Raw genomic sequence first — 15589 nt, 5'->3', positions numbered from 1 at the left:
AAAAAAAAAATAGATACAAAGGCCTATAACAGATTTTTGAGGATAAAATTTGTTCCTACGGTTAGAGACAACTTATATCAATACTAGCTTATAGGTTTTGAGCAAAACGGAGCCGCTTATCCCACTTATATGAAGGTTCAATCAAAGCTTTCCAATTTTTTTTTATCTGTATTAACGAGATTTTTAACCCTGGGCTAGTTCATCTCGGAACCAACGGCTTTGCTTCCCTTCCGAAGGAAGTCGTCACAGAAATTTTTAGTGACTATCTCGGGGATAGGATTCGATCCCAGGTCCTCAGCGTGAGAAGCGTGTGTTCTAACCCCTACACCAGGTCCGTCCCCTAGCTTTCCAAATTGTACCCAGGTATGAGACGGTTCTATCATTTGATATGGGCGTATGTTGGAGACAAGGCCAATACAGTCGAATTTCGTTCGTTGCACTACGTTTAATTGCACTTCGTTTTAATTGGGCTCCCGTTAAGTGGGCTATAGCCCACCTAAAACGAAGGCAAGCGTCACTTTCTGACATAAACCGCAATTTGTTAATGTTGGTAGCCCTGAATTTCTATTGTAATCGGTGTTTTAACAGCTCAAATCTTAGCCCGATTAGTGAAAGTCTTTCACTAATCGGGCCACGGGTTTATTGCAACGAACGAAAGTTGACTGTACTGTACATGTAGAGGTTTACGAAATAATTGACAATAAATAAAAAAATAATAAAAATATACAACTGTGGGTATTTCCTGGATCATGTTTGGTCTGTATTTTCATACATCTGATCCCTGAAGTTCCTATTTTTAGACACTAGATACCTACCAGCCCTGAATAATTCTATTAAATATAAAAAAGTTCTGATTAGTTTATATTATAGGCTATACAACAACCAAAAGAACTTGAAAAAGAACAGAATTGTATTGCTAGATTGGTCTTTTAGGAAGGTTCAGCTAGAATCTCTTCAATTGCTGAATGAGACAATGAAGAACAGTAAAAAAAATATGAAACGGCCTCACCAATTCTTACACAGTAGGTATATATAAGGTAGATAAATATCGATGGTTTTTGAAAACCCTAGAAAGTTAGTGGATAACTAAATCATTTCCTAATTTAAAATTTTTTGAATTCCACGAAAAGTTCTTTCGTTCAATAAAAACTGGCCAAAATTTTCGTTCGCCGCTTGACTTTATTCCTAAAGATTTTCCTCGTTAATGTCGTAATCGATCATCTTCTTCCGCAGCAGCCACCACTCGTTGTTGAAGCCCACGTCGACAATCCGCTCGTGGAAGGTCATATAGCGGGGCTGCAGATACGGACAGATCGCCTTGTAGATGGCCACCCCCCGGTCGAAGTTGTCCAACCAGATGAAGGACACCACCCCGAGGGAAATCCTCCGCACTATGCCCTCATTGTAGCACTTCTGCAGGAACTGGATGTGCGCCGATGCCGTCGGATTCTGGCAACTGGGATGAACCAACTGCAACTCATTTGCACATTGCCGGAACCGGTTCACAAAATCCGCTTCATCCGGATTGTTGGCACAGCAGTAGTACGTAGTTCCCAACAGGGTCAGATAAACGCCACTGCGAACCGGTCGCTCACGCATCGTTTTCCCTGTGTCCATGATCATTTCTTTGTAGTCCCGTATCAGATTCCGCCAGTACATGGCCCATTTTTCCCATATGGTTCCCTTGTACTTCTCAGGGAACTGAATTGAATCGATCCGGTTCTGGAGGGCGGTTTGCCTCTGCTTAAATGCGTCCAAGTTGCTACGGAAAAAGGACGAGGCAAACCTTACGCCACGCAGTGCCATATTAACAATTCCGCTTTGAAGTAACTATTTTATTAAAGTAATTTAGTTCAGTTTTCAACAAAAATTTTACATAACTTCTGTGCTGTGATCGTTGTTTACATTTTGTATGTTTTCTAACTGACAGCTGGTTGATGCGCACGAGGTGTATGGGTTCATCTGCTTTTACCGCCAACGAATTTACGTTTCTGGTTTCAATCAGAGACCAAGACGATTTAAGGGTCTCCAACAATTAGCAAGAGCGCTTTGGGTTCATTCACAAATTTCTTAACTCCAAAATATATTATTTTCAACACCCACCCACCCCCTCATAACGCATTTTGTAAGAATATTTTCCGAATTTTGTATGACATGTAACATCATGAAGACACCCACCCACCCCCTTCAGCGTTATCAAATATGTGAAAGGGCCCTTTATGATTTTCGCCCCCAAAACCTCAATTTGATCACAGGGGTGTGTTGCTGTCGTGGTGATTATGGTTTCGGAAAGTAATGTCAAATCCTGAGAAGGAGAAACCGATCGAATTTTATGCATGTCAAGGTGAGCCTGCTGTCACGAACTGTCACTGTGAGCAGGGATCTCAAACAATGGACAAACATGATAGAAGCGCGTAATTGATCAAAATATAATTTTGCATTTCATCAAAGGTGACAAAAATCGAATGAGAATCAATTCATGCTTATTCAAAAGTAATGTCGCGAGAGCACTTTATATTCAGATTAAATATAAAAAGTATTGAAATACGCATCTTTTTACTTTTTCCAATAAAAATAAAAACTTAATGCTTAGAAAATTTTGGCTCTTTTTCCATGTTTGTCCGGAAAGATCAAAGGCTCAAATGCACATTTAGTCGGACCTGGAATTGCAACAGAAGAAAACGATTTTCATTAAGTCTGCCTTGCTTGTCATTGGCCAGCTAGAGATTTCTTGCAGTTTGAAAACACTTTGTTTCATATTTTGTGTGTAGAAAGTAACCAATATATTCTGGATCCCCTGGGCCACTTTCCTGCGAATTTCCCAGTTTAAATCGAAATACCAACTCAATTTGCATGCAGTTTGGAATGATATAACTATAACGCACTTGCATCAAACGTTTGTACATAGAAAATCTGAACTTAATTTAATTTAATCGGTTCATCCATGCAACCGTTGCTACACGTTACACACATAAATTGAAGCCGTCAGACATTTTTCAAATGTAAACAAAAACTTTTTTCAATATTCAGAAATTCTTCTGTTTCTCATTGTCAATCGATTGATTAGACTATGGGCGAGCATATTATACAACCAGTGTCGTGGACTTTGTCGCCAAACGATAAAAACATTTGGGGGTCCAAAATATATACTTTGAGGGTTCAAAATGTATTGGTGTGTCCAAAATAATGAAAAACAATGCTTCACAATTCAATTATTTTCGACGTTTTTTTGAATCCTACATGGCCGTATGGGGATTTTTATCTCGTAGAGGAAGTTTTTCTCTACATTTTGGAATGTTTTTTGACTTGGTTACGCTGTGCAATCAATTAATGGGTTACACAATGGGTTACAATGGGTGGAACGGAACGCAGAATCAAAACAAAACAGAGAAAGAGGTCACCAAAAACACGGTTCTAGGGTGACTAGATGTTCAAGTTAAAAATGAACCCCGATGGTTTGCATGAGGTACCGTTCAAATTAGCGGGGGTGCACGGTAATCCATTGGAACAAAAAACTAAAATCACTTCCTTAGGGGGTCCAAAATACGACCGTTACATTATCTGTGCCTCCCTCTCAGGTTCAGACCATTTCAGGTTCTGTAAATAAATTTCTATGCGGAAGATCGTCGTCGCGTTAAATAGTCGCGCAATGCACAGTGCTCAAATCATCAAAAATTGAAGCTTAATGTTTTCTCCGTGTATTACGCAACGTACCTGCTCTCTGGGTGTGGTCTCGCGCATTCGGTAAAATCTCGCCGACATCTGTCATCGCACCGCGCGTCAAGCGGCTGTCAACCGCCACCGTCGTCGTCGTCGCGTTGTTTGCCGTCCGTGTGTTTCGTCGGAAGAAAATTTTCGCATTCGATTTGACCTCTCTCTAAAAAAACCGCAATTTCCTACGCGAAAAAGTGCTCGCGAGTGGCCGAAACCAGTGCTAAACTGTTCAGCAGCAAGCCGGACAATGGCGGCACCAATCGAAATCCCGCTCCGGGACACGGACGAGGTAAGAAAATGGATTTCTGTTTGGAATGACGCATCGTCCCCGAAAAAGAAAAAAAAACCGAGTGTCGGGTGGCAATAAGCGGAAGAACAATAAGAAGATGCCGAGTGGCGTAGCGCTAGAAAAAACGACAATTGTGAGTGAGTGGTGTTTCTTATGGGGTTTTTGGTTTTCAGGTCATCGAGCTCGACCCGGAACAGTTGCCGGAAGGGGAAGAAGTGCTGGGGATTTTGCGGCAGGAACGTTCCCAGCTCAATACTTGGGTGACAGTTGCGGTAAGTGTTGATGAAGCCAAGCATAGATTTTCAAACCGGCGTATGTCTCAAAAACAAAATATAATCGAACGATCAAACGATTTAATCGACAATATTCACGATAAAGTATTCAAACTTACTCATCTCCGAATAGTGAACAAACTTACATTATTGTTTCATCGTATTCCGCAGACACAATTTTAAACGTTCTACTTTGATCCTAATTAGTTTGAACCGTTTAATTTCCGGATTTACAATACGACTATATTGGGTGCCGGTATCCCTGGCCACGATCACAGGGTTTGACGGTGCCAAAGTAGAAAGTGCACCATAATAATACCCGTCTGTGAAACATATCACCTTCCCAATACTTTGGCACACCTCCAACGGTTCATGATTTATCATGAAACGGCTGCATTCAGGCGGAGGATCTGTTAATATGTTTCGGCATATTATCAGGTCCTCTTCGAACGGAGGGACCGCCAGGGCTCATTAGTTACTTATAAACCAGTGCTGGTTGTTTGATGTTTCAATTCGTTTACACGAGCTGTAGCATCCTTTGTACTAATCAGCAATGGTGGTTAAGTTTCGAAGCCAACGTGTGATCAATCGTTTTATAATGCAACATAAGAATGGATGTTTGGTGGAACTGTGCTTTACACTCGTCGTTATTAAATTTAGTGATTGTGAAGGTGCAAATAGTGGTTTTATATTAAATCTATAGTGATGAAAATTTGAAAATTAAGGTGGAAGTGATTCTGATAGTTTTGTTAAAAATATAATAATAATGATGTGAATTCTACTAATTTAATAATGGCCATAATACATTGTGCAATCATTTTTCTGAATATAAACATAATTGCCTAGTTCTTCAAACGTGCATGATAAAAGTGTTAATATGTAATGACAGCGAGTGCAGAAGAATGGATCGAAGTGATTTTTTTTTAATGTAACTTTCTTGATCATAGTGCTAAATCGTAGTTTGAATAGTAAGGAGTCTACAGCAACAAAAATAATGATACATTTAAATTGAATATCTTTTAATTACTTAGTAATGCTAACAGATGGTAATGCTAACAGATTTAAATGAAAATGGTGTGATGTGAAAAGTGATATAATAGAAAGTATATCTGAAGTGTATTACGAAAGTTGATGAGTGATAATCGGTGATATACGTGATAGTGTCGAAAATAAAAGTGACGATAGTGAGTGATGAAATGAAATGGGGAATGAGGACCTTTTAATAAAACTATTTCGTTCTTCACTTTAACCACTCTAGTAGCATTTCAGGCCTTATCATAGTTTGATAGTAGTCTGAACTACTAGACTGCAAAACTACGGCAAGGGCTGATTGCTGCTAGCGTACACAGTGACCATTTGAGCAACATTGCTTAGGAACGTCTGTGTGATGAACGCAATAGAGGCTTGTAAAAGCAAATGCTGGGAAGGAGCTTAGGGCAGATTAAGAGTGCCAGTACTACCCCTATCGCTACCGACAAAAAAAAAAAAAAAAAAAAAAAAAAAAGACTATATTGGGTGCCGGTACCAAACGGTTGTAATGTACCAGTATATTTGTATATTATCCATCTGACTTTTGTCTACATGAGTTAAAACTAAATCCTATATTAAGTCCGAGTTCCTTACACGCGAAACGAATTGATCGTATGAGTGAGCAATAAAGAGCTTTCAGGCAATGCAATTCAGTGAAATCCCGGGAGATCTTTGCTACAAATCCCAGCTGACAGTTAGCTTTCATAATTACATTGGATCGATGCAGATTAAGGTGAAGGTGAATCGAAGCCATAGTTCAAATTTTCAAGAGCACGGATCTGGAGAACCAATCATCTGTTTGAGCTGAAAACATAATCGATTGGTCACCACCAGGTAGTGATCAATCGATTAAGTTTTCAGCTTAAACGGATGTTTGGTTCCCCAGATCCGTGCTCTTAAAAATTTGTAGTTTGGCTTCGATTCATCTTCACCTTAAACGTGAGCTTGTGGTCCAGCAAGACTACCAAATCGCAAAAACTATCGGCTCTCTTAAGAACGACGTCATTTACAACATAATTGTGCATGATCGTTCGAGTTATTCGATAGAACCACATAACTACAGTTGGGTACACTCAGCGCCATACGGTACCGTCTACACTAATCGACAAACATATCCAACAAGCAGGGTGACCAGTGCACCGGGAAATCGGGAAAACCGGGAAAAAGCCGGGAATTTCAAATCACCGGGAGAAAACCGGGAAATATACGGGAATTTTAATAAGCACCGGGAAAATTTTGCATACCAAGTAATGTTTTAACCAGCACGATCCCGAATCAGATAATGTAGCTGGATGGACAATTAAATTCGACAATCGGTCAAAACGGCAAGACAAATTTAGTGCTAGATACTGTAAATGAGATGAATTTGTGAATATGAAATTGTATTGTAAAATTATTGATCTTTATTCTGACACCTGACACGAATGCACCTGTTTGGTGTAAAGTGTCGTTAATAAAAAAAGCACGATCTAAACTTTAGTGGATTTTAACAAAATCTTCTAAATTCGAATCATAAGTTATTCAATAGAGTCAAGAATATATTCTTTATAAATATGTTACTACTTGCTCTAATCCAGTAAATAACTAGCCAGCAAATTAAAAACTTGTAATAAAGGAATATCTTGCGAAAAGTTTTCCAAATAGTTTTATGAAGCATTTTATGTTGAAAACTACAATGTTTGGATGTTATAAATTTCTCTAAGCAAGCTTGCAATTGACTAAGATAAAATTAAATGCGTTTACAACCTAAGACATTCATGGAAGATTTGCCATTCGCTTCTTGTTTGAGCTTGGTAAAACTAGTATAAAATTCTAATTCATTTCAGAATTATGACTGTTATTTTTGTCGGAAATAATTGCCCTGAGAAAATGTTCTAGATTTGTGGGGATAAAACATAACAAAAAATTCTATGCTGATGACCATGGAATGAAATGTTGAACAATTGATAAATTCATTTTTATGTCTACCAAATCTGTTACCGTTTAAAATTTAAACTAAGATGCATTCAAAGATTGACTCAATCTCATCATATAAACAAGGGTCAAGCTTTTTTCAACACTGACCTTTTTCATAACAAATTCCACGATTACTTAAAGAGACCGTCGGAAAATATCGTTTCATAGACCAAACTGGAATTTATCAGAATCAGTATAAACCCAGAAAATTTGAGTGCGCAGCAAAATATCTGATATCCGTCCACCCTAATAGAAATGCTTTGGTCTATAACTAAAAAAATAAGTACGAGTTTAGTTTAAGTCGTTTGATATGGTAAAAAATTGATATGGTAAATAATGTTTCCTAGCATATCATTAAACCGGGAATATTTTCGAAATACCGGGAAAAAACCTGGAGAAAACCGGGAATTTGAAATTGACTTTTCACTGGCCACCCTGAACAAGGCTTGCAGACGAACGCAGTCTTCCACTGTGCGTACGACAAAGTACAACTTAAGATCGTCAGCATATGCAAGCCTGCAACCATGCCCTAGAAGCAGCATAACGTCGTTGAAAAATAAAAGAAACATAAGTGGACCTAGGTTACTGCCCTGCTGCACTCGAGACATACTTGTAAAGTTCGACGATATACAGGAATCGACCTTGACTCGCAGCGTTCTTCCGGTTAAATAGGAGAGTAACCATGATGATAGTCGATTCGACGCGCCTAATTTGGATATTTTCGCCAGCAGAATGTCGTGGTTAATTGTATCGAACGCTGCTTTAAGATCAGTCTAAATGACGTTCACTTAAGCACCATTTTCTAATTGTTCAAAGCAGGTCGTTGAAGAGTCAAGCAGATTCGTTGTCACTGAGGGTCCAGGCATGAAGCCATTCTTATCAATGGAAATATAGCCTTTGGCTTGCGCCAATATAACATCGCTCACGATCATCTCGAATAACTTCGATGCAGCAGAATGGCTAGTGATACCTCGGTAGTTAATTACATTCCGTTTCTCGCCCTTTTTATGTACCGGAACCAAGGATGACTGTTTCCAAATCGCGGGGAAAGTCGAATCACCAAAAGATTGATTTAAAATCCGGCATAGTGGCTCGGCCAAAGCACTTATGCATCGACAATATACGGCTGAAGGAATACAGAGACCAGGTGAACACGCGCATTTCAATTGCGAGAGCATGGCAGGCGTAATTTGGAAAATATCCAGATCTAAAAGGTCTTTAGGGACATTTGATATAGCAGAATCCAGACTAAGATGGGGATGCGGGTTTCGCATCGAATACAGATGAGAAGTGGGCGGCAAAGTTCACATTTCTCCAAAGGCGACGAAGAAACGGTATCGTTCAAGAAACACTCATCGGGATGGTCGAGCTTTTCCTACTGAAATTCACGTAGTTCCAAAACTATTTTGGATTTCGCTAAAGGTTTGATTGTACTCGCAGCACATATGATTTGTAAAGAGACGAATTGAGTTCCTGATACTCATCACATGCGCGATGAAAGCTGCGTATATTTTCAAGCGAACGGTGGCGACGGAGTCTACGTTGAAGAGCATTGCGACGTTGTTTCAGGTTTCTCAAAAGCGGAGTGCCCCATACCGGAGAGACTGCAGGGCGACGAGTTGGATCATTTGTTTTCAACCAATTCGCTATGACGGAGCAGAATGTTTCAGCCATATTGTCGGCCGTCAACCCGTCCAAAAGAACATCCCTAATCGATCTTTGTAAAATCCAAAATCCAGTATGATGGACTATGGAATAAAACATATTTTTCGATAAAAAAGAACATGCGCTATTTTTTGATGGATAGATCACCTGTGGTTTAGTCGATTTTCCAAATATCAGCTTTTTATTTATTTATTTATTTGATTACTTCCATCGGACATCATGGTCTTAATGAAATACTAATACTAACACAAAAAATATAAACATAGTCAATTTATAAAACGTGTTCTGCTTAAGCGTTGTCTAAAAGTATTTGTCGTCAAGTTAAAATCAAATACACCATAAGCTTGTCCGAATTCATTGCAAATGGAATTTAACGGATCATTTGCTCCATAACCAGTATTCCTGGAAGCTATCTGGACCAGTTGCCTTGTCCGTAATACGCGCTCTGGAGCATAAAATTGCACATGTTGAAGCAAAGCAGGACAATCAACCTACGTACGAACAATTTTCGATCCATAAACAGGTCGGCTATTTTTGCGCCGGACGTGCAGCGGTTCCAGTCCCAGCAATCTGCAACGATGGTCGTAAGGAGGCAAGTTCAACGGATCACGCCACGGTAGATCCCTCAAAGCATGTCTCACAAACTTACGCTGAACTGCTTCTATTCTGGTTATCCACACTGCCTTATGAGGCCATACTATCGAAGCAAATTCTAAAATGGATCTAACCAGAGAACAGTACAAGGAACGCAAACACATAGGGTCGTTGAATTCTTTTGTAATTTTTTAAGATGAAGCCCAGTTGACGGTTCGCCTTGTCAATGATAGTGGCATAATGCAGTTTAAATGTCAATCTGTAATCCAACAAAACGCCCAGATCTTTGACCTTGTCCACACGTTCGAGTTCCTGACCATTTATATTGTAATCGTACAAAATTGGTGATTTACAGCGACGGTATGAAATCACACAGCATTTGGAAACGCTAACAGCCAGGAAATTCATGGTACATAGCGTGCGAACTGGTTCAATAGCTCCTGGAGGTCTCTGCAGTCCGCTTCAGTTCTCACGACGAGGCAAATTTTTAGATCGTCTGCGTAGATTAACAAACCGCCATTTGCAAGAACGACAGTCACGTCATTGAAGAACAGCGAAAACAGTAAGGGTCCCAGGTTGCTGCCCTGCGGTACCCCAGATGCAGGGTGAAAAGGATGCGATACAGTAGATCCAACCTTCACACAGAGACTCCTGTTTCTAAGGTACGATTGCAGCCAATTACACACTCGTGTTGAAACACCGAGTCGGAGTAATTTAGCCAACAGAATCTCGTGGTTCACAGTGTCAAAGGCAGCCTTGATATCCGTGTAAACAGCGTCTATTTGCGCTCCATTATCCATGGACCTAATGCAGGTCGAAGTAAAATCAATCAAGTTACTTTCTACCGACCGCCTAGGGAAGAAGCCGTGTTGAGCCTCGCTAATATAGCAACAGAACGTGCTGAACATTACTTTATTAACAATGGTTTCCAAGCATTTCGCACCTGCTGAAAGGGATGTTATTCCACGGTAGTTGGCAAAATGGCCCTTCTTGAATACCGGCCGCATGTAGGATGTTTTCCAAGCAGTTGGAAACAGTTGCGATTGCAGCGATTTGTTAAAAATGCTTACCAATGGAGCCACCAAAGAGCACCGCATTTTCTAAAGATGCAGGACGGAATACCATCAGGTCCAGGGCAATTCGATAATTTAAGCTTCTGTAATGTAGCATAAACCATTGATTCATTGACATGAAAGATATCAAGGTCAACAACGTCACGTGGCACTATACAAGTGGCAGCTTCAGTATCCTGAACAGTAGGAATGCGGCCAACGAAAACGCTTGAAAACTGCTGTGCAAAAAGCGCACACTTTTCATCTTGACTGCTTGTGAAAACATCTCCTCGGTGCATTGTTGTTGAAAGGCCGTGCTCTTTCCGTTTTGAGTTGACAAAGTTCCAAAAACTCTTCGGATTCCGAAGAAGATCATTCTGCTTCCTAGAGACATAATTTTTGTACAGAAAGCGATTGTATCCACGGTATATACGACTAGCCTCGTCCAACTGTCGTTTGAAATGTGCACATTTTTGACGATTGTATTGTTGAAGCAATTTATCACGTCGACGTCGGAGGACACCAAGATGTCGGTTAGAGCAAGCCGGTTTTCTTGGTGGTCTGTTCAGCGGAACTGTTTCAGCAATGTAATTATGAATAATGGCATTAAAGCATGTAACTGCACTGTCTACATCAGAGCACTGGTGTACTTCGAACCAATCAACTTGGGAAAGAAGACTGTTTAGTGCATCAAAATTACAACGACGGAAGTCTCGTTCCGAAAGGCCGATGTCCTCGTAGAACGTCATTGATGATGGCATTTGCACGGAGAAATCAAGAGCAGGATGATATCGATCAAGTGAGACAACATGTTCTGTCGCTGGAGTTGCAAGTACACTGTTTTTACTGGAGCCATCGCTAAACACAAGGTCCAACACGCGGCCACTGGAATTACGAATCGAATTACGTTGTCGCAAGCCTTGGAATGCCATGTTGTCGATAAGAATTTTACTTGCCGATGAAATGTGGGAGTTTAGTGCATCAACGATAGCTTCTTCTTCTTCTTCTTTCTGGCGTTACGTCCCTACTGGTCCCTACATCAACGATAGCGTAACCGTTGTTATCTTAACAAAAAGTCATATAAATAATAAGGTTTTTGCAAAAATTTCGCTCCCTTGTATCAGGGGGTGTCAAGCTCAAAGTTATTATAACCAATCATTGAAATATCATCTAAGAAGAAGGTGAAGCTTATTTCATAATCCTATATGAATTATTAGCTGAAATACGACACAAAACGGATTATACAAACAGTACAAAAATGACAGAACCGATCCTTTGAGTGAAGAATTATATCGTGTATACGTGAGATAACGAAATTGTTTAAAAAAATAAGATTAAATTAACGAAAGAACATTACTATGGGTGTAAGATAAACCAAAATCCAAATGATTATCGGAAAACATGGAGAATACTAAGAGAAATAAATTTACAAAAAAGCTATCCCAAGTCATACACTATCACTCAAAGAAAAACAAGGAAGGAATTTAGAGCTAGAGTCCTACCGCTCATACAGAAATCGATAATGTTGTACTAATGGAGTGCTTAGCCTTAGTGATTCTTTGCTAATCAAATCGGATGTGCCTCAAGATTCAATTGTGGGTCCATTCTTATTCAATTTGTTTGTGAATGACTTATTCAACTTGAAGGAGAATTACAATGCTTTGGAGTTGGTGCTGTTTGCAAATACATAGCTAAAGATATAGAAACACTACCAAGGATGATGCAACATGTCCTTGACCTACTCCCTTATTGGTTTTCAGCTAATAAAATGCAAACAAACATAAAAAATAAATCTTAATTATTTTTTCACTTAAAAATGCAAGCCCTCAAGGTTGTCCGACATTTCGCGGTAAACCATTTCGCGGTGTGGTTTTTCCTACGAGTTGCACTGAAAATTGTTGGCATTATCACTAGTAGCACAGGCAGCCCTTCAAAGTGCACTGTTAAGATAGATGGAACATCTCGGTACAAACCGCGATACGGTGCTCCGCGAAATAGTACTGACCGCGAAATGACATGCCACCAAATGGTACTGTATAACTCATTCATACTTCTACATTCAAATTATATCTGCACAATTTGGGAATCATCCGCACCAACTCATTTGAATGTCCTGAAAGTTTTGCAAAATAGAGCTATCAAATATATTCGTCAGCTTCAATCATTTTCACCGACAGCTAACCAGTTCACACCAGGAAGTATGTCGATTGCGATGTGCCACGAACTGTTATGATTCGCGAACTGTTACACTCTCCGAATATGGTTCGATCGGCTTATTCGGATCAAAATCCAAAAACTGGAACAAATTAACGTCAAACAAATTGTAGTTCAGTCGAACCTGAATCTGATTTGGGTTGAAACTGTGATTCAGAACAGGTTGCACCAGTTCCAACCTAGGTTCAAAAACGATTTCGACATTAGTCTCTCCATATAAAGCGGTGAAAGTAGTGGTTAGGTTGCGAAAGTTGTTTAGTAAATCCGGAAATTAAACGTTCGAATAGTGAAAAATCGTGTTGGTATGAAGCGGGACGTGTAGAATATTGTCTGCAAAACACATAGGTTTGATAAACAAAGTATGTTAACTTTTCTGACTTGAGACTGTTTGAGCAGCTTTCAGCTCAGTTTCAAAACGGTGCTCAAAAATAGTAATTTTCAGTGTTGTTTTGGGAGTTGTCATATTAATACCTTCTGATTCCTACATCCATTGAACGATCCGAATTTGCCTCGGGTGAGGAATTCTGAGCGAAAATACGATAGATGATAACAAGCTTCCTAATGGTATGTTTAGGTGATCTTTCCGTCGAACAGAAAACAACATAATTCCATAATTCCTAGAAGAGTGGCTTATGAGTTGTGTTGGTACAGCATACAACATGGCTGGCCTGAATATTTGTTTGAATATCAAAAGTTTGTTCTTAAGACAAAGTTTTGATTTTCTATTAATAAGGGGATAGAGACATTTTACATATTTATTACATTTGGCTTGAATGCCCTCAATGTGATTTTTGAAAGTTAAATTTTTATCTAGCATGAGCCCTAGATACTTAACTTCATCTGACCAATTTATAGGAACCCCTCGCATCGTGACAATATGTCTACTTGAAGGTTTCAAATAATATTAGTTGAGTTTTGGAAGCATTAGGAGAAATCTTCCATTTGTGCAAGTATGAAGAACAATATCCAAACTTGTTTGCAATCGACTACAGATGACACGCAGGCTTCGTCCTTTGGCGGAGAGGCCTGTGTCATCCGCAAACAAGGATTTTTGACATCGCTGAGGTAACTCAGGTAAGTCAGATGTGAAAATATTGTATAACATTGGTCCCGGTTGGGTATTCTACGACTGGCGTGAGGTGAGAATTGTCGGTGTCGTATAGCGATGTGACAATTGTCGACTCGAGTGAAGTGACTCGCCGTGTAAATCAAATGGAGAGTCACTTCACTCGAGTCGACAATTGTCACCTCGCTATACGACACCGACAATTGTCACCTCACGCCAGTCGTAGAATAAACCCAAGAATGCTGCCTTGGGGAACACCAGCTCTTACAGGAAGTCTTTCAGATCTGGAGTTCTGATAATTAACCTGAAGTGTACGATTTGACAGATAACTTAATATTCTAACAATGTATGTTGGAAAATTAAAGTTTTTTAATTTTACGATCAAACCTTCATTCCAAACACTGTCGAATGCTTTTTCTATGTCTAGAAGAGCAAGACCAGTAGAATAGCCTTCAGATTTGTTGGAACGGATCAAATTTGTTACACGTAAAAGTTGATGAGTGGTCCAATGTCCATGGCGGAATCCGAACTATTCATTGACAAAAATTGAATTTTCGTTGATGTGGGCCATCATTCTGTTCAAAATAACCTTTTCAAAAAATTTACTGATGGAGGAAAGCAAACTGATTGGACGATAGCTAAAGGCTTTTGCAGAATTTTTGTCTGGTTTTAAAATTGAAACAACCTTAGCATTTTTCCATATTTAACAAATGTTTTCAATTCTCGCATAACTTGTGATCTCGCCCTAAAAGCCATCAGGGTTGCCACATTTAAATCTGTATTTTTTCCTTCAAATATCTGTATTTCTGTACCATTGTACAAAATATCTGTATTTTAAATCTGTATGCCTAGAAGTTGAGAAAGAAGTTAAAATTACGCAAGAATCTCATGAAAATACCAATCATTTGTAACTTAATTGCGGAATCATCACATCAAGGATTAAATTTTAAGGTTTTCAAAAATATGAATTTCCATTTTTCTCAAAAATCTGTATTATTTTGGCCAGTTTCTGTATACAGAATCTGTAAATCTGTATTTTCCACGAAATCTGTAATCTGTATATACAGATTCTTGGTCCGAAATATTCTAGAAAATCTGTAAAATATAGATAAATCTGTATATGTGGCAACCCTGAACCCAGTGTGTAGCTTGCAGAGGCGTCGCGTGACCTAATTATCCACCTGTGCACTGCTTACTTAACTTTATCTCTTTTTTTTGCAATATATATGCTCCACGGACCAAGTTTTTTAGTATAAAGAGCGTTATCACCATTCTCGAATATGTGTTTTTCTCAGCTTTTCAATCGAATTAAATATTTTATATTTTATTTAACCAAGCTCTTTAGTTGAATTTATCAATAGAGTTGTATATGGGTATCCAATTTATATATTCTAAATCTTCGTTAAAACTTTGAACTAGAATCCTATTTCAACATTTTCCGTGCCCTGAAACTGTTAATTCCCCTTGTAAAATTTTACTACAGGACGAGTTGTCGGGATGAGATGTCGTTGAGCCTGAAATTTGAGCTTCAAATCTATTTTGATCATTCAGAATATCAAAAATATGATGTCGAGCGTAATAATATCGTTCAAAACAAGAAAAAAGTGCGCTTTCGGTCAATGGATCATTAAAATAACCAAAACGGCCGCTATGAAAAGCACAGATAGCGCCACCGTAGTCTTGTGTGTTTGATATAACAGCGATGCTGTCACAATGTTAAATTCCATATACGATAGCG

General features: G+C 39.1%; 2 protein-coding genes across 2 annotated transcripts in view; one reads left to right on the top strand and one right to left on the bottom strand.

Moving 5' to 3' along the window:
• Positions 1-1159: 1159 nt before the first annotated feature.
• Positions 1160-1988, bottom strand: LOC5574872 (mitochondrial import inner membrane translocase subunit Tim29). Its single transcript, XM_001655347.2, has one exon. The coding sequence runs from the start codon at positions 1804-1806 to the stop codon at positions 1186-1188; it is 621 nt and encodes a 206-aa protein (XP_001655397.1). The 5' UTR covers positions 1807-1988; the 3' UTR covers positions 1160-1185.
• Positions 1989-3785: 1797 nt separating this feature from the next.
• The window catches only part of LOC5574874 (RNA polymerase-associated protein CTR9 homolog), a 29646-nt gene continuing 17842 nt past the window's right edge, over positions 3786-15589 (top strand). The window contains exons 1-2 of the mRNA XM_001655348.2: positions 3786-4003; positions 4177-4275. Coding sequence (XP_001655398.1) covers positions 3962-4003; positions 4177-4275 — 141 coding nt within the window. The 5' untranslated portion in view covers positions 3786-3961. The remainder of the gene's footprint in view (positions 4004-4176; positions 4276-15589) is intronic.

The sequence above is a fragment of the Aedes aegypti genome, chromosome 3 (genome assembly GCF_002204515.2).
Source record: "Aedes aegypti strain LVP_AGWG chromosome 3, AaegL5.0 Primary Assembly, whole genome shotgun sequence".
Lineage (NCBI taxonomy): Eukaryota > Metazoa > Arthropoda > Insecta > Diptera > Culicidae > Aedes > Aedes aegypti.
The sequence above is the reverse complement of the archived record's forward strand: the minus strand, read 5'-3'. Positions and strand labels throughout refer to the sequence as shown.

What these genes read in the sequence shown, in the direction of transcription:
- LOC5574872 (XM_001655347.2), bottom strand. Translation starts at nt 1,806, where the DNA reads ATGGCACTGCGTGGCGTAAGGTTTGCCTCGTCCTTTTTCCGTAGCAAC.